Source organism: Hypanus sabinus, chromosome 11, assembly GCF_030144855.1.
Source record: "Hypanus sabinus isolate sHypSab1 chromosome 11, sHypSab1.hap1, whole genome shotgun sequence".
Lineage (NCBI taxonomy): Eukaryota > Metazoa > Chordata > Chondrichthyes > Myliobatiformes > Dasyatidae > Hypanus > Hypanus sabinus.
Genome location: NC_082716.1, coordinates 14,132,733 through 14,159,783, shown reverse-complemented (window position 1 = coordinate 14,159,783; position 27,051 = coordinate 14,132,733). Strand labels below are relative to the sequence as shown.

Here is a 27,051-nt window from a genome sequence, read left to right as displayed (position 1 = left end):
ATTGATCGTATAATCACAAAATCTACTTCAAGGCAGTGTCCCCAGCTCATGGCAGCATGTCAGATAAAATCATTTGTCTAAACGTAGAACATAGAACAGTACTGCACTGTACAGGCCCTTCGGCCCACAACTTGTGCCAACCCTTAAACCCTGCCTCCCATATAACCCCCCCACCTAAATTCCTCCATTTACCTGTCTAGTAGTCTCTTAAATTTCATTAGTGTATCTGCCTCCACCACTGACCCAGGCAGTGCATTCCATGCACCAACCACTCTGAGTAAAAAACCTTCCGCTAATATTTCTCTTGAACTTTCCACCCCTTACCTTAAAGCCATGTCCTCTTGTACTGAGCAGTGGTGCCCTGGGGAAGAGGCACTGGCTGTCCACTCTGTCTATTCCTCTTAATATCTTGTACAACTCTATCATGTCTCCTCTCATCCTCCTTAACTCCAAAGAGTAAAGCCCTAGCTCCCTTAATCTCTGATAATAATCCATACTCTCTAAACCAGGCAGCATCCTAGTAAATCTCCTCTGTACCCTTTCCAATGCTTCCACATCCTTCCTATAGTGAGGCAACCAGAATTGGACACAGTACTCCAAGTGTGCCCTCACCAGAGTTCTATAGAGCTGTATCATTTTGCGACTCTTAAACTCTATCCCTCGACTTATGAAAGCTAACACCCCATAAGCTTTCTAAACTACCCTATCTACCTGTGAGGAAACTTTCAGGGATCTGTGGACATGTAGATCCCTCTGCTCCTCCATACAACCAAGTATCCCACCATTTACTTTGTACTCTGCCTTGGAGTTTGTCCTTCCAAAGTGTACCATCTCACACTTCTCTGTGTTGAACTCCATCTGCCACTTCTCAGCCCATTTCTGCATCCTATCAATATGTCTCTGCAATCCTCGACAATCCTCTACACTATCCACAACACCACCAACGCTTGTGTCATCTGCAAACTTGCCAACCCACACTTCTACCCCTACATCCAGGTCATTAATAAAATTCACAAGAAGTAGATGTCCCAGAACTGACCCTTGTGGGACACCACTAGTCACAACCCTCCAATCCGAATGTACTCCCTCCACCACGACCCTCTGCTTTCTGCGGGCAAGCCAATTCTGAATCCACCTGGCCAAACTTCCCTGGATCCCATGCCTTCTGACTTTCTGAATCAGCCTACCATGTTGAACCTTGTCAAGTGCCTTACTAAAATCCATGTAGATCACATCCACTGCACTATCCTCATTTATATGCCTGGTCACCTCCTCAAAGAACTCTATCAGGCTTGTTAGACATGATCTGCCCTTCACAAAGCCATGTTGACTGTCCCTGATCAGACCATGATTCTCTAAATACCTATAGATCCTATCTCTAGGAATATTTTCCAACAGCTTTCCCACCACAGACATAAGGCTCACTTGTCTATAATTACCCGGACTATCCCTACTACCCTTTTTGAACAAGAGGACAATATTTGTCTCCCTCCAGTCCTCCAGTACCTTTCCCGTGGACGACGAGGACATAAAGATCCTAGCCAGAGGCTCAGCAGCCTCTTCCCTTGCCTCATGGGGCAGCCTGGGTAATATTCTGTTAGGCCCCGTGGACTTATCCGTCCTATTGTATTTTAACAACTCCAACTCCTCCTCTCCCTTAATATCAACATGCTCCAGAACATCAACCTCACTCATATTGTTCTCACCGTCATCAAGTTCCCTCTCATTGGTGAATACTAAAGAAAAGTATTCATTGAGGACCTCGCTCACTTCCACAGCCTCCAGGATTATCTTCCCACATTTATCCCTAAGTGGTCCTACTGTCCATGTTGTTTCACTGATGTTTTAACGTACTCTAAGATCAATCTAACCATTCCCTTCTACACAGCCCTGCGTTTTTTTCTATCAGCCATGTGCCTATCTAAGAGTTTCCTAAATGCTCTTAATGATTCTGCCTCTACCACAACCCTGGTATGGTGTTTCCTGCACCCATCACTCCCTGTGTAAAGAATTTGCCTCTAACGTTCCCCTATACTTTCCTCTAATTACACGTGTGTATATAAGGTTGAGCCACAAAAGACAGCTAGTGCTGGAATCTGGAGCAACACATTCGATGCTGGAGCAACTCAAGTCAAGCTACTTTTATTGCCATTTCGACCATAACTGCTGGTACAGTACATAGTAAAAATGTTAATGTGTTCTATGTTCTAAGACATGTCGATTGAATCATTTTGAACACCATAAACTTATGTGGGCCTAAGTGGTCCTCAGACTCAGTTCCTAAATCATTTAAAACATTGACCCAATATCAACCTGCCCAATCAGAGTCCAATCCACAAGCCCGGATGTCACCATCAATCCATTTAAATGTGTATTCCTTGCCTGTCATAAGGGATAATTTCTCCAGTTCCGCAGCTGCACTTGGACCTAATGCAATGGTGTGGATAATAGCTCCACTTTGTTCCACATCTCTAAAGCAACGGCTTATACCAGAGTCTTCCCCATCAGTCAGCACAACCAGTTCGTCACCATTTGTGGCACCATCGTCTCCACGAAGCACCTGAAGAACAATCAGTTTTCATCAATGGGGGTGAGGGGGGGAAACAGAGGAAATTATAATTATAGAAAATAATTCTTGAAAATTGCATTGTGCTTACCTGAAAACCAGACTGAACCCCATTACAGATATTTGTTCCACCACCTGCTGATGTAGGCAGGAAGTTTATAAGCTCCTTTCTCACATTGTCGCCTTCAATTGGTCTCAGATATGTTCTAATAATTGCAGTGCTGTCAAAAGTAACAATGCCAACCTGGGATCCTAATTCAATGATCTGCATCAGGAATATCGAAGCTGCCTGCCTGAGCCTGGGAATTCGGTTTGCCTATTTTCATAAAGAAGATAAACCAGATTAGAAATTCAACTCCACGCTTCAATGCTATGTATCTCAGGGACTAATCAAATGAATCTTTCAATATAATTTCAATAAAGTTCCATCAATTCCATTATGGATCTAAGTGTACTTAAAGTGGGGGACTTTATCCCTAGACCAGTATTGAGGAAATACAGTATATTCCCCTTAAGAATTTCACTTTCACCATGTAAATCATACCTTTGTTTGTCCTCCCAAAGTGCAACATTTCACACTTTAAATTCCTGCATGTTCAGAATATCTTGTGTTTTAAAATCCATCTGGCATTTTTTAGCCCATTCCAGATGATCCTTGAAATATTTTATCAGGATCCTGCTTGGATGGACAACCAAAACGCTAGGATGGTCTCTAACTACATGATATTACACACAGATACCTCAAATGAAGGGATCATACTTCAGTATAACCCAACACTACTATTTCATACCGCACCCATGCTTCCAGAGTCATCAAGAACTAAGCATAGCACTCGATCCTTGGCATGCAGTAGAGTAAATGTCGGCACAAGGGGAGTAATATGAGCTGGAGGGTTATTCTTGAAGTCCTCTGATTGACTGATCACGTCCCAAGTGCTCCTGTAATTGCACATTTTGTTCTGCATATTTGGTGCTTCTGGATTGTGGGTGCCACTGTCGCAGAATTCAACCACCTGAAAAATGAGGATGTAAGAAATGTCACAGTGTCTGTCAACATTTGCAGATCTGTTTATTCGGTTTCACTTCAACTGGTGGAAATTTTACCCCTGAGCCAGAAAGCTGCTGTTTCTAGGCTTACTTCTTCTGTGACCCTTTCGAGTTCTGCATTCCCTCTGCAGATGTTTCTACCATAGTGTAATCTGAGGACATGAACCAATGACTATGTTCCAGAGGATGCAATGGGCAACAACATGCATCACTCTTAGGGGTCATCATGGTATCAGAGGTTAGCCTATCACTTTACAGTGCCAACTGTAAGACTGGATTCAATTCCCACCACGATCTATAAGGAGTTTGTATGTTCTCCCCATCACTCCATGGGTTACCTCCGGCTGCTCCAGATCCCTCCCACATTTCAAGACTTACTGTGTAAATTGTGGGCCTGCTATGTTGGTACCATAAGTATGCTGACACTTGGGCACTGCCTTCAGCACAATACTCATTGATCTGATTCGATGTAAATGACACATTTCACTGTACATTTCGATGTATATGTGATAGATAAAGCTAATATTTTTAAAAATATTTAAATCTTTATCACTCTGAGAAATTTGTCTTTATTTACACCAGCTGTAGTTCAACCAAGTCTATGAGAGAAAAATAAATCAGTTAACTTTTAATGTTCTGGTACTGTAGTAAGTAAGTTTGAGGAAATGTAATTTCTAACTGGAGTATATCATACTATTCTATTGGAATGAAAATCTAACATGTGGCCTTCAAAACGTGGACCATTGTTACTTGATAGGGTACCTAAAATAAATAGGTATTGTGTCTTTTAATCAATTTATAAATCGTCCTTTGCTGTCCCAGAAATTGTTTTCAGAAAGTACTTATTGGAAGTTCAACTTACATCTTTTAATCCTTGGAGATACATTATCGAAGCTGCTGTCGTTTGACTTTCATCTGGGAAAAACATACAATCATGGTTTGGGAGACCGGTGTTACTATCAGTGCTACAGGAATAACAGGAACCTCTTGAGCATGAGGCAAACTTTCCTGCTACTTCTTTAGAACACCTGAAAGTGAGAATAAACCAAAAAATATTTAAATTAATTTCCAGCATACACAAGAAACAAAAACTAGATCTGGAGATACAAATAACTGCAAATGTTGGATTGCTCCACTGCAACGTCTTTTCCAGGTAAAGCTACATTGATGAAGCTTTCCTCCTCGCTATATATTTGGACGGCTAAAGTTTTGAGTCAAGACTCTTCATCGGGATTGAAAGGTAAAGTTGAGATAGCCAGTAAAAGGAATGTGGAGGAAAGGAGTGGAGCAAGATCTGGCAGATTATAGGTAGATCTAGTTGAGAGAGGTGATGGACATATGAACTGCAGGGTAATACAGAGGGGCAGCAGAGAGATCTGAATCTCTATGATGGGATTTCTGTGAGAACTAAAGGCCCAGAGGCAACCTGTCCTGGGTTAGAGGTCTGTCGGAGTGTTTGAGACGGTGGGAAATGGGGTTGTTTTGCAGTTGTTGTTTGTGCTGCTTGTGTTCTTCTGCTGAACATTGTGGGAATACTATGTAGGCAGTAGAATGTGTGTAAAGACATCCTTGGGCATGTTAATGCAGACAATGCATTTCAATGTATGTTTCCATAGACTGTAAGACCATTGATATTGAATTAGAATTGAGCCATTTGGTCCATCGAGTCTGCTCTGCCACCATCATGGCTGATCCATTTTCCTCTCAGCCCCAATCTCTTGCCTTCTCCTCGTATCCCTTCATGCCCTGACATTAGACAGACAGACAGACATACTGACATACTTTATTGATCCCGAGGGAAATTGGGTTTCATTACAGCCGCACCACGAATAGTGAAGAAATACAATATAAAACCATAAATAATTAAATAATGATGTTAATCATGCCGAGTGGAAATAAGTCTAGGACCAGCCTATTGACTCAGGGTGTCTGACACTCTGAGGGAGGAGTTGTAAAGTTTGATGGCCACAGGCAGGAATGACTTCCTAATACGCTCAGTGTTGCATCTCGGTGGAATGAGTCTCTGGCTGAACGTACTCCTGTGCCTAACCAGTACATTATGGAGTGGATGGGAGACATTGTCCAAGATGGCATGCAACTTGGACAGCATCCTCTTTTCAGACACCACCGTCAGAGAGTCCAGTTCCACGCCCACAACATCACTTGCCTTACAAATGAGTTTGTTGATTCTGTTGGTCTCTGCTACCCTCAGCCTGCTTCCCCAGCACACAACAGCAAACATGATAGCACTGGCCACCACAGACTCGTAGAACATCCTCAGCATTGTCTGGCAGTTGTTAAAGGACTTCAGTCTCTGCCCCTTCTCGTAGACAGCCTCTGTGTTCTTTGACCAGTCCAGTTTATTGTCCATTCATATCCCCAGGTGTTTGTAATCCTCCACCATGTCCACACTGACCCCTTGGATGGAAACAGGTGTCACCAGTACCTTAACCCTCCTCAGGTCCACCACCAGCTCCTTAGTCTTTTTCACATTAAGCTGCAGACGATTCTGCTCGCACCATGTGACAAAGTTTCCCACCATAGCCCTGTACTCAGCCTCATCTCCCTTGCTGATGCATCCAACTATGGCATTAAGAATCTATCAGCCTCTGTATTAAATATACCCAAAGATTTGGCCTTCCCAGCTGCCTGGGGCAACAAATTCCACAATTCACCACCCTCTGGCTAAAGAAATTCCTCCTCATCTCCATTCTAAATGGATGTTCCTCTATTCTGAAGCTGTGTCCTCTGGTCTTTGATGCTCCCACCATAAGAAAAATCCTCTCCACATACACTTTATCGAGGCCTTTCAACATGACATAGGTTTCAATTAGATCCCCCTTCATTCTACTGAATTTCAGTGAATAGAGGCCCAGAGCCATCAGATGCTCCACATATGTTAAGCCTTTCAATCACAGAATCATTTTCGTGAACCTCTTTGAACCCTCTCCAACGTCAGCATATCCTTTCTCAGATAAGGGGCCCCAAACTGCTCACAATACTCCAAGTGAGGCCTCACTGGTGCTTTATAAAGCCTCAACATTACATCCTTGTTTTTATATCCTCTTGAAATGAATTCTAACATTGAATTTGCCTTCCTCACCACTGACTTAACCCACAAATTAACTTTTAAGGAGTCCTGTACAAGTACTTTCAAGTCCCTTTTTCACCAATTTTTGAATTATCTCTCCATTTGGAAAATAGTCTGCGCTTTTATCTCTTCTATTAAAGTGCAAGACCATACTCTTCCCGAACATGTATTCCATCTGCCATTTCTTTGCCCATTCTCCTAACTTGGCCATAAAGACAGCAATTCCATATTCCAAATCACTGACATATAACGTTTGAAGAAGCAGTCCCACCACAGACCTCAATCAGAAAAGGCCCCCTTTATTCCCAATCTTTGCCTCCTGCCAATCAGAGAATATTCTATACATGCTAGGATCTTTCTTGTAATACCATGGGCTCTTCACTTGTTAAGGAGACTCATTAGTGGCATCTTGTCAAAGGCCTTCTGAAAATCTCCATTTAGAAAATAGTCTACACTTTTCGATATACATGTGATAAATAAATCAGAATCAGAATATCAACCTGTCACTAACTTTACCCATCATATACAACACCTTCTGACAGTAAATGCCCACTGCAAGACCTAAGAATACTCAATTCGCATCTCACTTCGAAGGAGCCAATATTCAAGGAAGACAAATATCAACAACAAATTCACCATTACTTTCAATGATCCAGTACAGCTTTTGGCCATCTGAAGGAAGCAGAATGTGAAGATAAACCCTTCAAACCTAGCAATACGCTTATATTTAACCAGGTAACAGTGACCCTTGCTCATTTCTATGTTTTTTTTTAAAAAAGGAGCACCTATAGTGTACACCTTGAAGTTCTTCATAAAACCAAGACTAATGATATAAAATTCTCCAAATCTATAAGCATAATAAGTAAACTAATAGAAGAAACACACACAAGATACTGGAGCAACTCAGCAGGCCAGGCAGCATCTATGGAAAAGCGCAAACATTTCGGGCCGAGACCCTTCATCATGGGCATGACTTCTGTTCTCCTTACATTTACATATGTAAGTGTTTCTGAGGAGATCTGACCTATATCACTAGGCATCCTTGGCATTGAAACCTTGGCTTTCCGAGGATCATACTTTCACAGATCTGATTTCCTAACTCATGCCAGTCTCCAAAATCTCTTGGACTACATCGAGTATTAATTCCCCCTTATCATGTTTGTTCATCAATGACATCATTTACGTAAAATACATATGTACGAATAGCTTGGAAAGGGTGTATGTTAGGGATCTTTTCCCAAGAGCAGAGGTGTCAAAAATTAAATAGCATACTTTTATGATACAGGGCAAGGGGTTAGAAAAAAGCTGTCAGAAAACACCCATATTTCCCTTCCATTGTCAGATTTCTGACTGGTTCATAAAACTACAGATACTGTTTCATTATTCCTTTATTTTCACTATTATTTTGTAACTCATAGAACTTTTTGTCATGAATGCTCACAAGAAAGTGAATCTCAAAGTGGTAGATTATAGCATATACTGTATGTACTTTGATAATAAATCTACTTTGAACTTTTTATTTCTTTTGCATTGTACCGATGCTACAAACAACACAGCCTTTATTAAAAACCATTGTAGAGAAATTTGTCCCCACAAAACCATAGAGACTTCCCCAACCAGAAACCCTGGATGAGCCATGAAATCCACAATATACTGAGGGCAAGATTAGTGACATTTATGACTGGCGACCAATTAAGATAAAAGAGGTCTGGGTACAATCTCCAGAAAGCTATCTCACATGCAAAGTGACACACACAAAATGCTGGTGGAACGCAGCAGGCCAGGCAGCATCTATAGGGAGAATCAACGTTGACGTTTCAGGCCGAGACCCTTCATCAGGACTAACTGAAAGGAAAGATAGTAAGAGATTTGAAAGTAGTGGGGGGAGGGGGAAATGCGAAATGATAGGAGAAGACCGGAGGGGGCGGAGTGAAGCTGAGAGCCAGAAAGGTGGTTGGCAAAAGGGATACAGAGCTAGAGAAGGGAAAGGATCATGGGACAGGAGGCCTATGGAGAAAGAAAGGGGGAGGGGAGCACCAGATGGAGATGGAGAACAGGCAGAGTGATGGGCAGAGAGAGAAAAAAAAGGGGGGGAAACTAAATATATCAGGGATGGGGTAATAATCCACCTCTCTCTGGTGCACCCCTCCCCCTTTCTTTCTCCCTACAAAAGACAAAATTACAAATTTGCAGTATAATCTCAAACTGTTCAACCAAAGTTTCAGCATTGCTTGATCAAAATGCATTTGTGCATGCACAGCTTACACAGAAGGATGCTTGTACCATGCGCTCCATTCCTGCTTTTGCACCTGCTGTTGGAGAGCCACTCCAGTTCAATGATTCAATCCCCCCTGAGAGACAGGCTACCTTTAAAATAATACTTGTCCACCCCATCTGTTCACCTCCTTGCTGCAGTGGAACATCAAACAATCAACAATTAAATTAAATTGTTAAGCTACATAATGGGTATAAAAGTAATCCTGAAACAAAAATATAGTCTTATTTTATACCATCATATCACATGACATATATTGAAGTGTAACTCACCCAGTTGCACGGATTTTGTTGCCAGAAAAATAAAAGGGCACCATATCATTATATTCATCAAAAACACCCCATTGAAGATGGGCCCACTCGTGTACAAACACTTTACCTAGAAAAATAAAAGTACATTGATACAACCAAACTCAAAACTAAACAGCCACTTCCATCGATGGAGAACCTTGACACAATAAGTCATCTAAAAGTGCTTCACTGGAGCCTTATTCAACTACATTTATAAATATTCAATTGGATGATCAAAAACTTGGCCGTAGTTATAAAGGAGGGACTTAAAAGAAAGAAGGGCGGTGAAGAGTGACACCTTACACACAGGAAGCAGGTCAGCTGGCAGTTCATTAGAATGTGCAGAAACAGTGCTTGGGTGCATGGTGCAAATCTGTTGCTGTGCAAGCCATGCATGTAAAAACACATTTTTAATAAGTGGTACCAAAACATCAGCTAAACAGGGGTGCAGTGGAAAGAAATGACTGAACAAAATTGGTAGAGGAGAATGCAGTATCAAGAAAAAAAGTTGGTAGGAATGGAAACCTTGTTTCTATTTTAGGAATTTGTGATTGTTCATGCCACTGTTCTTGAATTCATTACAGAGCAAATCTAACTGTTTTGCAATGGAAATGAATGTAATGTACATTCTGATTTGATAAAGTGAACAGTTCCCCTTTGAATTGCCAGTGTTAATAGAGATAATTCGGCTGATGTTTCTGCTAGTGTCTGTCTATTTCAGATCTCCAGCATCTGCATGGTGTCTAAGAGCACCACAGCACAGAAACAGGCCATGAGACCCCTCTACCCATATATGGACCATCGTCCTCAATACCTCTCTCATCCATGTACCTACCCACACGTCTCTGAAATGTTACAACTAAACCTGCACTTGCACCACCCTCTGAGTGAAAAAGCTCCCCCATCAAATTCCTCTTAAATATTTCACTTTTCATTCTAAACCAATGACCTCCAGTTCTAGTCTCACTCAACCAGAGGGGAAAATCCTACATGCATTCACCCTCTTTATACCCCTCAATCTTGTATACCTTGATAAGATCACCTATCATTTTCCCTGCTTCAGTTGTAACTTAAGGCAGGGTCCCATTGTTAAGCTCAGAATCAGCTTTTGAATAGAGGAATTTGCCCACAAACCCACTTCAAATAAAAGCATAGCAACAGGTCAGATTAGACCACCAGCAGGGATTGGAGAATGTGGGCTATATTTTCTTATTTTGTGTTATCACCATTATAGTATTCTATATCAACTCCCAAAGTTCACTAATTAGCTTTAACAGAAACTCTGCAGATTCTGCAGATGCTGGAAATCTAGAACAGCCCTCAGAAAATGCTGGAGGAACTCAGCAGGTCAGTCACCTTCTATGGAAATTAATAAACTGTCAGCAATTTGGGCCAAAACCCTTTAATAGGACTGGAAAGCAAGGTGAGAGAAACCATAAATGGGAGGAAGAGAAACAGAAGTTGACAGGTGAACACGAGTGAATCTGCAGATGCTGGAAATAAATAAAAACACAAAATGCTGGCAGAACTCAGCAGGCCAGACAGCATCTATGGGAGGAGGTAATAATGACGTTTCGAGCCGAAACCCTTCATCAGGAGTGAAGTAACGTGGGGGGATAAGAAGTGGGGGGAGGGATAAAGTAGAGAGCTAGGAAGTGATAGGCTAGAGGGAAATGGGCTGGGGGAAGGTGGAGAGTTATGGGAAATAAAAAAGAAAGAAAGGTAGGGCTGGGGGGAGATTATATCGAAGGGGAAAAAAGAGAGAGAAAGAGAACCAGACTAAAATAATAGATGGGGATGGGGGTAAGTGGGGGGCAGGGGTATCAACGGAGGTCTGTGAGTTGGATGTTCATGCTGGCAGGTAAGAGGCTACCTAGGCGGGAGATAAGATATTGCTCCATCGACCTGTTAGTCTGGTTCTCTTTCTCTCTCTTTCCCCCCCTTATTATAATTTCCCCCCAGCCCTACCTTTCTTTCTCTTTTATTTCCCATAACTCTCCACCTTCCCCCAGCCCACTTCCCTCCAGCCTATCGCTTCCTAGCTCTCTACTTTATCCCTCCCCCCACTTCTTATCCCCCCTCGACCATCCCACATTACTTCACTCCTGATGAAGGGTTTCTGCCCAAAACATTGTCCCTACATCCTCCCATAGATACCGTCTGGCCTGGTGAGTTCTGCCAGCATTTTGTGTTTTTATTAATAGGTAAAGCTGGGTGGGTAGGGGAGGGTGGGAGGTGATAGATAGCAAAGGTAAAGGGCCAAAGAAATAATCTGATAGAAGAAGAGAATGGAAGAAAGGGGAGGAGGAGCTGGGGGAAGTGATAGTCAGGTGAGAGGAAGAGGGGTTAAGAGAGAGGCCAGCGTGGAGAATCGAAGAAGAGGGAATGGGGAGGGGTGAAACAGAATGCAGTCAACTCCAAAACAACTTTGGTTGGGCTAGCTCAGCAGATTTTCCAGACCATTTGATATAATACCTCAAAATATCTGTATTTCCCTTTTTGTAAATGTTATACAACAGTATAATAGTAGTATTTTCTTCAGTGAACCCAATGAGTTCAAAGAGAGCAGAAAATAGAACCCAATGAGCTTCAGGTTATGGGTATCAGATTGTTTCTAACCCACCTCTAATCACAAACCTATCCATTGTTTGGTATTCCTGACTTTGGCACTGGCTGCACCAATGACCTGCAACCTGGAATATCGGCTCGCACTTCAAACATAGATAGATGCCTGAAGAATAGATAGTGTGGATAGGCAGAGATTTTTTCCCAGGGTGGAAATAGCTAATACAAGGGGTCACATGGAGGATCATGTAGGAGGGACGGGTTAGATTGATCTTAAAGCAGATTAAAAGGCTGTCACAGTTTCGTGGGCCATTGTTCATTGTTCAGACTATTGAGGCTGCCATTCCGATCTCTCAATGTTCATATACTGGATTATCAAGGTTTTACTTTATTCAACATATTCTGAAGTGTACTTCCTCAATGGAGTTTTGATACTCATTGCTGCAATCTCCCAGCTTTGCCTGAAATATCATTAAGGGAAGATTTTGCTCTACCTCAGCACCACAAAACGAATATAAACAATTTATCATTTCAACAGGACATTCCAACCAATTGCATGTTTGAAAACATTTTCCAGCAAAATTGTTACCTCGTGAACCATAAATAGAGATGACACTATCATTCAGCATGAAGTTGGAGGTCAGGTGAATATATCTGCCCCGCTCACCACATCTGCCATACTGGAGGGTGTACGGATCATCACCAAATTTAGTATGTGAATCGGCAATGATCACTTCAGCCTAGTAAAATAAAGACAGAGGAACTGAAGTCATAAACAATAAAAGCATGGACATACAAAAAAAAGAGTATCAACAGAAAATGTAAAGACCCCATAAGATATTGGACCAGAATTAGTTCATTCAGCCCATTGTGTCTGCTCCTTCATTCCATCTCTGTAGTATAGCAATACTATTATGGCTCGAGGTGTTGGAGTTAGAGTTCAAATCCAGTGTCCTCTGTAAAGAGTCTGTATGTCCTCCCTGTGGAATGTGTATGTTTTCATCAGGTGCTCCAGGTTCCTCCCATAGTCCAAATACATACTAGCTAGGTTAATTGGTCATTATAAAATTGTCCCATGATTCGATTAGGGTTAATTGAGGTTGCAGGATTGCTGAAGCAGGCTGACTTGAAGGGCCTACTCCAAGATGTATCACTAAATAAATAAAAAAAATCATGGCTAATTTATTATCCCTCTCAACTCCATTCTCCTGCCTTTGACACCCTTACCAAACAAGAATCCTATCAACTTTTACTTTAAGCTTAGCCAATTACTTGGCCTCTACGGTCATCTGTAGCAATGAATTCACAGAGTACACTCTGGTTAAAGAAATTCCTTCTCACTCTGTTCTAAAGGGACTTCCTTTTATTCTGAAGTATGCCCTGTGTTCCTAGACTCTCCCACTAAAGACAGTTCATTTTCTGGGTGTGTAATAATTTTAAAAAACTAAAAATATAAAGTAATTAATTATTTTCATTGGACTATCATTTTAAGCCAATATGGATTGCTAGGTATTCATCGTATCCAAATTTTGATCAAGGATTGGAAAATAAACGTATCTCCAACTTTAAAGGGTTGCAGAAATTTTACAATCTAAACAATAAATGAATAGCGCTTCACTTTGCAACTCTGAATAACCAATTCCTTACATTGACATATGCCCATTTGTTCTAGAATCAATGCCACCATCTAGAAATTGGAAGGAAACCCATTTATATATAAGTGATGGTACAAGTCTGAAATTCTTTTCTATGAATGCAAATTGAATGCAAACGTAAATTTTAAATCCGTGATTGATATTTTTTGTCATATAACAAAGCTATATGACAACGTCACAGACAGCCATGACTTCACAGATTAAATTTGATCATGGTTCATGATTAAATGACTAACTTTTGTTCCTATAATAAAACAAAATGCTGAAGAGGGCATGCCAATGGCTATATTTCATTAGAAGTTCAGGAGATTTTGTATGTCTCAAAAGATCACAATAGATTTCTACTGATATATCATGATGAGCTTTTTGATCGGTTGCACCACAGTCTGGTATAGAGGCACCAATGCACAGGATCAGAAAAAAACGGCAGGGAATTGTAAACTCAACCAACTCCATCATGGACCCAACTCCTCAGCTTCAAAGACATCTTCAAAAAGTGATGCCTCAAGAAGGGAGCGTCCATCATTAAAGACCCTCACCACACAGGACATCAGGACATGTCCTCGTCTCATTACTACCATCAGAGAGGGTGTAGAGGAGCCTGAATGCACACTCAGTGTCTGAGGAACAGTTTCTTCCCCTCTGTTTTCAGATTATTTTTTATGGCCCATGAATCCATTGTTATTCCTCTTTTGCATTGTTTATTTATTTATTGGAGCAGGCCTTTTTTCGTCTTGCCACTAAACAAAAACATTTATGGCATATATAATAATAATAAATCTGATTCCAATAGTATTATACATTAAGATTAATAATTCCAATGGACATTTACAAAATGGAGAAGATAACAGCATCTGTTAATCATAAGATGGAACAATTTGATTCATACTGGGAAAAATGGTTTAACTACATAATGCCTCATAGGCCTGATTTTATTCTCACAAATCAGTGAATCTGTTGTAAAAAAAAGATCACTCCCTACTCGTACATAGTTCTTTACTTTTGCTTGTTTTTTCTTTTCACTCTTTTCTATAAGTGTATACTCCAGATAAATACTTTGTGGAGATTTTGTGATATATATGAACATCTGATATATATGTACAATGTCTGAAATACATCTTATGGAAATGTTTGATGAACTTCAATAAAAAAATAAATTTCAAAAAAAAAGAGATTAATGCCACTGAATATACAAGCATTAGGTCCCAATGTGGATGACAGAATAACTGTTGAAAATAATAAAATGATGGAACTAGCAGTGCTATTGCTTCAGCTTTTACCTTCTCATAGGACTGTGTAGTTGGTCTTTGATAATGTGGTTGTGACATCCAAGTGATGGGCAATAAAATTTTCACATCTCGAAAATAAGCTCGCTGCTTGGTGGCAGCATACAGAAAAGATGAGGCTGAAGTTATCATCTCCTATAGGAAACATAATTTTAGTAATATTTTAGAACATTTGGACAGCAAGGATGCATATATCAGGTTGCTCAGAATTCAACACCATCATCCCCCTCAAAACTAAACAATAAGCTCCAAGACCTTGGTCTGAATTCTTCCTTGTGCAATTGAATCCTTGATTTCCTCAACTGCAGACCTCAGTCAATTTGGATTAGTAACAACAGTGGTCCCCAACCACCGGGCCGCAAAGCATGTGCTACTGGGCCGTGAGGAAACGATATGATTTGACGATATTAAACGAAATGAGTCAGCTGCACCTTTCCTCATTCCCTGTCATGCCCACTGTTGAACTTGAACACACGTGAGGTCATCAGTTGCCTAAATGTAGTGATACCCTCATGCCAGGGATTACTGGTTGGCCTCGGGTAACCGGCCGCCTCACATGGCCGGCGAGAAGTGCCGTTGGTACTGGCCTAGAGCACGGACAGATGGGCGCCATCTCTGGACCTATTTACCACACCGAATGTTTGTGGGGAACCCGGTGCTAAAATATTCGCAGACAACCTAATTTGGGCTCAGGGTTTTGTAAATAGCAGAGCAGCTACCTCGCTGCAATCTACTGAAAGTCATCCCTCAAGCCAAACTTTTGTCGGCCGATAGATCCCACAAGGGGAGCGGGCACGCGTCCAGTCTCACTCCTCGCTCAGTCGGTCGCTCTCTCCAGACTGCAATCCCAACAGCCCCGGCAAGGGGACCTCCAGCCTTTACCTTGTCCACTCACTGGTGTATTGCAATGATTTTATATGTTCATACGAGGAAGATATCTGCTGTGTGTTTAATATCCAAACATTACTTAAAATGTTATGATGCTATTGACTTGTAAGTGAGTTATAATAGACTTATCACTATATTCATGTGAGTAATATCCACACGATCAATGCCTCGCATCATCTTTTACACCTATATAAGGTCACCTCTCATCCTCCGTTGCTCCAAGGAGAAAAGGCCAACTTCATTGATTGTGTAGATAGTCAGAGGCTTTTTCCCAGAGCTGAAATGGCTAGCATGAGAGGGCACAGTTTTAAGGTGCTTTGAAATAGGTACAGAAGAGATGTCAGGGGTAAGTTTTTTACACAGACAGTAGTGAGTGCATGGAATGGGCTGCCGGCGGTTATGGTGGAGGCAGATATGATAGTGTCTTTTAAGGGACTCTTGGACAGGTATATGGAGCTTAGAAAAATAGAAGGCTATGGGTTACCCTGGGTAATTTCTCAGGTATGGATATGTTCGACACAGCTTTGTGGGCCAAAGGACCTGTATTGTGTTGTAGGTGTCTATGTTCCATAAATGGGGAGCATATGTTCTCAGGGAATTGTACGGCAGAAATGTGGCAAGTGTTCAAGGAAATTTGCATGGCATTTTGCATGGGTATGTTCCGTTAAGGCAGGGAAAGGATGGTAGGTTAAAAGAACCATCGTGTACAAAGGATATAGAAAAACTAGTTAAGAAGAAATGAAAAGCTTATCAAAGGTTTAGGAAACTAGGTACTGTTAGAGCTCCAGAAAATTACCAGGATGCCAGGAAGCAGCTCAAGAATGAAATTAGGACAGCTAGAAAAAGCCATGAGAGGCTTTGGCAAGCAGGATTAAGGAAACCCCAAGGCATTCTACAAGTATGTGAAAAGCAAGAGCATAAGCCAGGTGAGAATAGGACAAATCAGGTGCAAAAGTGGAAACATATGCATGGAGCCAGAGGAGGTAGCGGACGTATTTAATGAATACTTTACTTCTGTATTCACCAGTAAAAAGGACCTTGACAATTGTGGAGTTGACTTACAGTGGACTGAAACACTTGAGTGTATAGTGATTAAGAAAGATGATGTGCTAGAGTTGTTGTAAGGTATTAAGTTAGATAAGTTGCCAGGACTGGATGAAATATACCCCAGGCTGCTGTGGGAAGCAAGGGATGAGTTTTCTGAGACTTTGCATCATCAGTAGGGATGGGAGAAGTACCAGTGGATTGGAAGTTTGAAAATGCTGTTCTCTTGTTCAAGAAAGGGAGTAGAGATAACCCAGTAAATTATAAACCAGTGAGTCTTGCTTCAGTGATGGGCAAGTTGTTGGAGAAGATCTTGAGAGGGATGATTTATGAATACTTGTAGAGAAATAATCTGAGTAGGGATAGTCAGTATGGCTTTGTCAAGAGCACGTTGTACCTTATGAGTCTAATTGAATTCCTTGAGGAGGTACAAAACACATTGATGAAGGTAGAGCACTGCTTGGGGAGTTCCAGAGTTCGGAGTTGAATTCCAGCACCGTTTTGTAAGTAGTTTTTGTACATCCTCATCATAGAATGCACAGGAATTCTCCAAGTCTTCCAGTTTCCTCCCAAAGTCCAAAGCTGTATTAGGTTAATTTGTCATTGTAAATTGTCCCATGATTAGATTAGGGTTAACTGTGTCAGTCGGGAGTTGCTGGGGCAATGTTGTTTGAAGGGCAGGAAGGGCCTATTCTGCACTGTATTGCTAAATATATAAATGATTAGATAGATAGATAGATAAATAATTAATAAATAAATAAATAAATAAATAAATAAATAAATAGACAAACAAGCAAATAAATAGATATATAAATAAATGAATGATTGAATAAATAAATCTGCAATCTTAAAAACCATACCAACCAAATTCCTATCCAAATCACTAATGTGAATGATAAACAACAGCAGACCCAACATCAAACCCTGCAGCATACCTCAGCTCAAAGGCCTCCCTCCACTATCCCCCTCAGGATCTCACTACCAAGCCAATTTTCTATCCATTCAGAATAGCCTGGGCAAGTAACTCTAATTTATTCTGCAGATAATGTGCATTGCAGCCTTTGTCAGCTGGTCGAGTGAATGAATGCTTAGGATGATTCATGGATTGCAATTCATTACGCTGCTTTGTCCTGGATCATGATGATCTCTGAGAGCTGTTGAGGCTGCACTCATCAATGCAGGTGAAAAGTATGCTATTACCCTCCAGATTTATGCCATGCAGATAGTGGAAAGACTTTGAACTGTCAGGAGTGATTCATTTTTCATGGTATCTCCAACACCCAACAACTGACCTGCTCTCAGGGCTGTGCCATTTATGTGGTTAGTCCAGTTGAGCCTATGGTCAATGATAACTTTAGGTTATTGATAGTGCATGGTTCAGTAGCAGAAGGGGGAGTTAGCATAATGCTTCACAGCGCTAGTAATTGCAGCTCAAGTCATGCTGCAGTCTGTAAGGAGTACGTATGTCCTCCCCATTTTTTCTTGCTGCTCAGATTCCTCACACATTTTAAAGACATTCAAGTTATGGTTAGTAAGTTGTGGACACGCTATGTTAGCACCAGAAGCATGGCGAGTCTTGCAGGCTGCCCCAGCACATCCTCAGTCTGTATAGGTCGTTGACACAAGTGATAATTTCACTATGTTTCAATGTAAATATGACAAATAAATCCAACATTTCTTCTTCCTTTAATGCCATTACATGACAAATGTATGTGATTAGACATTCTTTTGGTATGATAATGGTACAAATGTTACTTGTCCTGATCACCAGCCGACTAATTGTCCTGATCAGGCTGCTTCATCTGCTGAGATGCTGCTAATGAAATTGAACGTTGTGCAATCATCAGTAAACATCCCCACTTTTGACTGTATGATAGAGGAAAGTCATTGATGAAGTATCTGAGGATGGTTTGAACTACTGTAGATTATTATCTTGACGGGCTCCTGCAGTGATGAGCTAGTATTAGAATAATTGTCATTTAACAATCAAATCCATCCTCTTTGTGTAATGTATGAATCCGGGTTGGAGTGTTATGTCCTAATGCCCTTTGCTTTCACTTATATCATGCTGCCATGATGCCACTCAGTCACCGTGAAAGGTATTACTCTCACCTCACCTCTGAATTCAATTTTTTGATCACATTGGACAAGTGACTACTAATTTATGTGACTCAGCATGACATTGTGGGCCCAAGGGCCTGTTCCTCTGCGGTACTGGTCAATGTTCTATGTTCTAAATGTTGAGAAGATGAGAAATAATTCCGTTTAAGAATCAGATTCGGATTCATTTATCACATGCACATTGAAACGTACTGTTAAATGCATCATTTGCATTAACATCCAGTGCTCCAAAGGATGTGATGGGGGCAGCCCACAAGTGCCTCCAGTACCTACCATGTTAACATTTTAGTGATGGTAAAATAGCAATCCTCCAAAAGGACCACAAGCTTGGAGGCTTGTGTGCCGCAATGACTTGGAGAGCTATGTTGGCTGGAGATATGCTTTGGCTCTTGGTAGGGTCACCACCACACAGGTGAAAGGGTAGAGAACAGGCTAAGAGTAGCCCTTCAGGTTTAGAGGTTCAGCACACAGCTAACACCCCTGACTGACAAAACAAAATTGTTACAGAAATAGCAATGAACAATCCTTCATCTGATTGCAATGGTATTCCTGAATCTCCACCTAGGACAGTAGAAAAAAATTGAGAGAAAGCTACCTACATGATGGAGGAAGCACTGAACGCTGCCCGAGATGGAGGACCTTCATTTTTGCCCTAAACACAGCAGCATAATGGGCAGTAAGTAAGTAGTAAAATAACAATGCTGTGATGACATCTTTAAGATATAATAAAGCAATTTCTAAATCTACAAATATTTGGCAACAAGATGCTCTTACAAATCCTGAGTTTACAAAATGCACCATATGATGCATCTCTCTTTATATTATCACCTGTAGTGTTATTGAATGGTATATATTCAAGAGATACAATTCCCAAATCATTTGAGCAAAATAAATTATGGAGTAGTTAAATGGGCCAGTTTTCCCCAAATTGCAATAGCATTTATACAAATAATAAAACAATATTGACTGATCAGAGCAAGGAATACATACCTGAATTTTTGGAATGAGCTTTGGATCTTCTGGAATCCCAGGGTTAATAGCTATGACAACATCATCATAACCATTGTTCACTAGCTTCATCTCAGAGCATCTAACCATACAGACAGAAATAAGACATTCTAAAGACAGGAGAAATATTTTTGTGAACTTCATGATCAGAGTCTTCACACCTCTGCGTCCAAATGATCTGACTTTTGAAATCAGTCTAATTTATACTGAACCATATCAACATATTTCAGAACATCAGCTATAAACTTTATTGCTGGGTGTGCAATAAGGAAATCACCTTCAGTATTCAAATGCTCATGTGTTACTTATTTTTACAGCTGTAATCATGATTTAATGACAGAATTTCTTTCAAAATATGGAGAGAAGGAACATAAGAATTTTTCATATTATGTACAAGCAACATGTCAGATATGATCACAGACAAGATTGGTCAAATGTTTCGAGCATCAGTTCTTCCATGATGCTGCCTCAGTAAAGCAGCCAGCATCATCAAAGATCCCAGACATTTTCTCTTCTCCCATTGGAGATATAAATGCCTGAAAGTATGTACTGCCAATCTCAAGGATACCTTCTATCCTGCTGTTACCAGACCCCTAAGCAACTCTCTTTATAATGAGAGGGACTCTTGACCTCATAATCTACCTCGTCATGATCGTGAACTTTATTGTTTAATTCCTGCAGTTTCCCTGCAGCTTTTACACATTATTCTGCAATGTTATTGTTTCAACTTGTTCTACTTCAATGCACTGTGTAATGATTTGATCTGTTTGGACAGTATGCAAGACAAGTTTCACTGTATACTGGCGCATGTGACAATGATAAATCAATTCCAATATCAATAATATTAGCTTATTTTTTCTAGTCAGTACAACGGTGTAGAAACTGATAGGCATTCTGATAAAGCATGGAAACAGATCCTTTCTATTGATTGATATTTGACTGATTCTATGCCAAACATTAAGTATTCATTTTTGCACTATCCCACTCTGATCCACTTGATTCTGTCCACATTCCTATTGACCTTTCAAGCATTCCAAGAAAATCAACGTTGTGCAGCTAGAAATGGGCTTAGCTCAAAATGGAGCAATATTGTTCACATTTATTAGGACAAGGACTCTTAGGATGGGAAACAGCTATTTTTCCCCAGACAGTGAGACTACTGAACGCTCTGCCAACACCCAGGTCTCATCACTTCTGAAGCTCCACTATTTACTTATTTAGGGATACAGTGCTGAATAGGACCTTCAAGCAACGCACCCCAGCAATTTCCAGCAATCTCAATTTAACCCTAATCAGATCACGGGACGATTTACAATCACCAACTAACCAACCCAGAACATCTTTGAACTGAGGGAAGAAACCAGTGGACCCAGAGAAAACCCACATATTCCATGGAGAGGATGTACAGACTCCGATCTAACAGATGGACTCGATCTTTGATGCCCTGAGCTGTGAAAAACCGCCACGTAACCATGGCGTCATACTCTTTATTTCTGTCAAATCTGCTGGAAAATCTTATAATTAGTTAATTAATTTGTGGTAATATTAATTTATGTGTTATGTGAGAGTTACATGTACTGTGTTGGGCATCTTGGTCTGGAGGAGTGTTGCTTCATTTGGCAGTATACATGTATACCACTGAATGTCAATAAACTTGAACTTGAACTTTGTGCGAATACTAGCAACTGACTTTCCAATAGGGTTTTATTGTGTGCTTGCACCAGTGGAATATGGTCCCAATGAGATGTGCAACATGAAAAATTCCATTCCAGAAGCTTCAGAGAAAACTTTTGTTGATAGGGGACGATGAAGATTATATAAATAGTTTAGAAGAAAATAAATAAGTAAGTAAAAGCTGTAGTCCAAAACAAAGAATAATTCATTACATAGTGTTACGTACCCGTGGGTATCTTGTACTTGTCACATGACAGTGATGTTGAAGCTATACTGGACTTAAGGTAATGGTCTTGTGATAGTGGAGTGAAGTCATTTTCCCGCCAGTAGAGGTCACGTGACAGTTTTTTTCAACAGGGTATAAAAGGAGGACCCCTCCCTGTGGGGAGGGGCAGTTCGTGGCTGGATTTGCCATTTTGACTCCATGCTACTGCGTGGTCCAATATTATGACGCAGTTCCATTGAAAGGTGGAGTTTTATTTAATCCCTAAAGTTCAAAATGTCATTGCCAGCAGTTTCTTTATAATACTGCCAGTTAAAAATCAGTGGAGAGTGAAGATTGGAGTTCGCGAGCTAACAAATCGAGGAAAGTCAATTTTGACTGTGAAACAGGTTTGACCTTGTTTGATCCTCATTCCGAAGGGATTCGTTGGCTGTGCCCGTGTTAACCCCTGAAATAATAGCAGAAAGGGTTGGGTGCACAGTTTCATCAAGGAAAGGTCAGTGCCTTTAAGCTATTTCATTTTCATCTTTGTAAATTCTCCGGGAAAAGTATAGTTCGACTGGGAACCGCAACAACACGAGATGAAAGGGAATTTAAATCATCTAAAAAAAGTCTCTCCTTTAATGGACTGTAAGCATTTTGAACTTTCGCAGTACTACTTTGAAGAACTGTTTTTGCAACATCACTTTAAGAACTGTATTCGCTTTATTCCTTTAAGAACTGTTTAAGCTGCCACACAGCAGCTGATTTCCGGTTGCGTTAGTCGTTTGTTAACTTTTGGGGTTTGTTTTTCAGTGTTTAATAAATGTTTTATTTGTTATAAAAAAAACCCTGCCTCACTTATATATTTATTGTTGCTGAATCTGTAACAATAGAACTAAGGCTGAGCCATTTCCCATTAATGACACCATATCTCAAACCACTGCTGAACCCAAACCATGAAGGAAGTACAAGTAAGTTACACAGAATGATATCAAAATGGCATATCACAGTTCACCGAGCCATTTACTGCAATCAGAGGAATTATGACCCTTGCACAAAGTATCACACTAAATGAGGAAAAGGACACTATTTCATTGACTATTTGAAAACAGGAAATCATGGGCTGGTTAGCCTCACTTCCATGATAGGAAAGCTACTGGAGCAGTTTCACTGGGATGAGATTTACTTGCATTAGGAAAATCGTGGACTGATTGAGAACAACCAGCATGAGCTTGGGCAGGGCAGATCATATGGTACAAGCATGATAGAGTTTTTATTTTGTGGAGGTGACAAAAGTAGTTGATGGGAGTGTCAATTGATGTGGTCTACATGGATTTCAGTAGGGAACATTGCCTTACTAAAGTCCTTTGCAGTCGGCAATCCAGAAGATTATTATGCATGGGATCTATGGTAATTTGGTAGTTGATAATTGGCTTGTCCATTGAATCAAATTTGTTATCACTGTCTTATATAACATGAAATTTGTTGTTTTTCAGCAGTAGCACAATGTAAAGACATAAAAATTACTATAAATTATAATATAAATATATTGCAATGTAAAATAAAGAGTGTAGTGGTGGAGGTGTACTGTTCTGGCTGAAAGTTCATGACCTGGAGTGTTCCTCAGGGAATTGGTGATGGACCCTCTGATGGTTGTGATATAAACGTCTTGGATGAAATTGTAAATGGGTAGCTTAACAATTTTGCAATAACATGAAGACTGGTGGAGGTGTGAATAAGGCAGAGGATAGAGCAGAATACAGATCAGTTACAGATAGAGATGGAGAAATGGGAGATGGAATTTAATCCAAGTGGGTGTGAGAGGTTGCATGTGAGATGTTGTACTTTGGGAGGTCAAATATGCAGTTAATGGCAGGACCCTTTTCAGCATTGATCTTGGGGTCTAAGTTCAGTTCTCATTGAAAGTGGCCCTGCAAATAGATAGGGTGACAAAGAAAGCATATGGCATGTTTTGCCTTCACTGGTTGGGATATTAGGTATAAGAGTAAGGAAGTGATATTGCAGCTATTTATATTTTCGTTAGGTCACATCTGAAAGATTGGTTCAATGGTTCCATTTAACATTAGAGAATGTATACAAATACAACCGGAAATTCTCACTCTCCACAAACATCCTGGAAACAGAGTAAAAACCCCAAATAATGAATGACAGAAAAAAAACCATAAGAACCCCAAAATCTCCCTGCCCCACTCACATGCACAAACAGCATCAATCATACCCCTTCCCCCACTTATTCTGGCATATAGCATCAGCATTCCAACCACCCACCATGCAAGCAACAGCAAAGCCCCCAAAGAGAGACCATGGTCTACAGTACATCAAAACCTAACTGTTCACTCCAACATTTCAATATCCCTCAGGCTCTGTCTCTCTCTAATAAGGGAGAGACAAGTATCACTTCCATAGCAAGAGATGAGACAAACTGTGACTGTATTGATGTTATAGTCACAGTATGAAGTGCCGTTTCTTATTCTGAGTTCCCCAACTCAAGGATCGGCAGCAAACCCTCCCTCACCATCAAGAGGGGAGAGAGGGGAGAGAAGACAGAGGGGGGAGGGAGGGAAACTGGGGAGAGGAGAAGAAAGTGAGACAGTAATCAATCACTGAGTGCCAAGGCCTCCAACAGCCTCTCACTTGTCTTGATGTTCCAGCTCCCATGTCTCCACACCCCCCTCCACTACCACCATCTCACTCCCTGCTTTCTACATGACTCCCTTGTCCATTTGTTCTTCCCGAATGATCTCTCTCCTGGCACATATCTGTGCAAACATGAAAGTGAAGCACACACACCTCCTCTCTCACTACCATTCAGGGTCTCAAATAGTCCTTCCAGGTAAATTGACACTTCATCTGTCAGGGTCATCTATTGTATCCGTTGCTCCCTCTCATCGTTGAAACCCAACAAAGATTAAGGGATTACTGAACACCTTCGATCTATCCTCTGCAAAAGGTAGCATCTCCCAGTGACTACCCATTACAATTTGACTTCCCATTCTCATTCAATATGTCAGTCCATGGTCTCCACCAAATTGTCAGAGAGACTTTAGCTGCAGGCAAATGTCAAACTAGAGAAAGCTATTACTATGGTGAGGCAGAGTGGGAATGTTTGTCAGCAACGTGCAGAACTCAGGCTCGAAAACAATGCTGAGGTAAAGCTAGAAGCTGTACAAAAAGAAGGGTACAAACAAGGTGCAGTCAGAAAGACTAAAGAAAGAGGTGACAGTAGAGCTCAGCTCAGTCAAGTGAAACAAAAAGCAAGTAAAATGTCCACTTGTGGCAAGAATCAACTCCATGTCAAAGAGTTCTGTACAGCAAAAGATGTGAAATGCCACCGGTGCAATACAGTTAGCCATTATACACGCCCATGTCACACAAAAAACAGTTCTTCAAGATGTCAAAGAAGATGATGATTCAGGGGAAGAGAGAGCTTTCCTTGGAGCTCTAGATTCAAATAGACAAGGCTAGTGTACTATGGTTCAATTGGAAAATGACATTCAAAGCGGACACTGTGACAGATGTCTCAGCCATCCCCAAATGTCTGCTCACAAAGCTGGGGAAGAAAACAGGCATTATACTAAACCCAGTGAAGAATGTGATCATAGGACCATAGAAACAACCAAATTTAGACAAACTGGCAGGAGTTTGGAACATGGAGCAATCTACGAATGTATCAAAAATCCACTGTTTCCTTGGCATAGTAAACCAGCTGGGAAAGTTCATTCCAGATTTGGCAGAGAAAACGAAGACACTATGTGACCCCCACTCTCAGAGAAATGTTAGGACCTGGGACATACACAGGAGAAGTCATTCTCATCACTTAAAGCAGAGTTTATCTCTCTGCCAACAATGGTGTTCTTTGATCCAAGCAAAGCAACCGAGATCTCAGCAGATGCCTCAGGGAGAGGGGGAGTACTCATGCGAAACCATTGTGGTGAATGGAAACCGGTGGCATATGCATCAAGGGCACTGACTCCTACTGAACAGAATTATGCCCAAATCAAAAAGGAGATGCTGCCTCTCATGTGGGCTTGTGAACGATTCAGCTGCTACTTGATAGGCACCAAATTCCTACTTGAAACAGACCTCAAACCCCTTGTCAGCCTCCTCAGCCTCTCAGCTCAAAGCACTTTACAGACTTACCTCCCCGTCTGCAAAGATCCAGGGTGAGACTTAAGCAACACTGTTATGACATTGAACATGTCCTCGGAAAATCTTCCACAACACCAGATACTCATCAAAGATGTCATGCAGAAGAGTGTGGACGGAAGCTCACTCTCCTCGTGCAAGATACCGACATCCACTCAGATCAGGAAGATGAAAGCTTTCCGGCATCACGGAGTAAACTGCACAAAATTCAAGCTGAGTTGAAAAAGGACTAAATCTGCGGCATGCAATACTGTGAGTGTAGATGGCTAGCTGTTCCAACAGGAGCTCACGAATCCAAACCTTACTGGCTTAAAAGAGACACACTCACCATTCTTGATGGATTGCTGCTGAAAGACTCCAGATTCATCATTCCTGATTCTATGTACTCAAAGATCATCAGTCAAATCCACCAAGGACATCAAGGTGTAGAAAATGTCGCCTAAGATCAAAGCAATCCATGTGGTGGCATGGTCTGAGCACACAGCTGGGTGATTATGTAAAGCACTGCGAAGCATGCAGAAAATTGCACAAAATTCATGCTGAACTTCCCTGTCCCACAGAACTTCCATAGCAAATTAAGGGCACAGGTATTTTCAAGCTGAAAAAAAGACAAATATCTTCTCACTGTGGATTACTACTCACAGGATGTTGAGGTGTCCAAGATGTCCTCTACACCCACAGCAGCAGTTATCCATCCATTCCAACACTCCCAGTAACCGAGACCAGATTAGTAGTCTATCCGTCCCACCACAGAGATGGACTCCATAGCCTAATATTGTAGTGCAAGTGACTAAAGAGGCAGATCAATCCTCTCACTTTGTCAGAGTGTTCAGATAGTCTACTCTGGCCTCCATTAGATTTTGTGTTTTTAAAAGAGATCCAATGTTGAAAACGTTTCACAAAATGAGACTGCTCTAAAAAAAAGGAACTGGTGGGAAAAAAAGGAGAACCAAGAGTGAGAGATCACTAAAGTACAGAAAAAGATGGTTATATTGTTGGCGATGTAAGGAGCATGTTACATTCTTTGGGTAAAGTGAACTGAATCACTCAATTTCACTGATGATAATTTCAATGCAGTTCTACACACGAGAAATACATACCTAGTTTTTCTCTTTTTTTCAAGAAGGGGAGATGTGGTAGTTAATGGTTAATCCCATAACACTCAGTTA

At 41.0% G+C, this 27,051-nt stretch overlaps 1 protein-coding gene across 1 annotated transcript in view; it reads right to left on the bottom strand.

Annotated features, from left to right (window-relative positions):
• The window catches only part of LOC132402342 (calcium-activated chloride channel regulator 1-like), a 43,710-nt gene extending 23,471 nt beyond the window's left edge, over window positions 1–20,239 (bottom strand). The window contains exons 1-9 of the mRNA XM_059985220.1: window positions 20,175–20,239; window positions 19,819–19,918; window positions 14,770–14,910; window positions 12,424–12,574; window positions 9,252–9,357; window positions 4,476–4,641; window positions 3,358–3,579; window positions 2,658–2,882; window positions 2,383–2,560 (exon numbers count right to left, since the gene is read on the bottom strand). Coding sequence (XP_059841203.1) covers window positions 2,383–2,560; window positions 2,658–2,882; window positions 3,358–3,579; window positions 4,476–4,641; window positions 9,252–9,357; window positions 12,424–12,574; window positions 14,770–14,910; window positions 19,819–19,918; window positions 20,175–20,239 — 1,354 coding nt within the window. The remainder of the gene's footprint in view (window positions 1–2,382; window positions 2,561–2,657; window positions 2,883–3,357; window positions 3,580–4,475; window positions 4,642–9,251; window positions 9,358–12,423; window positions 12,575–14,769; window positions 14,911–19,818; window positions 19,919–20,174) is intronic.
• Window positions 20,240–27,051: the final 6,812 nt, after the last annotated feature.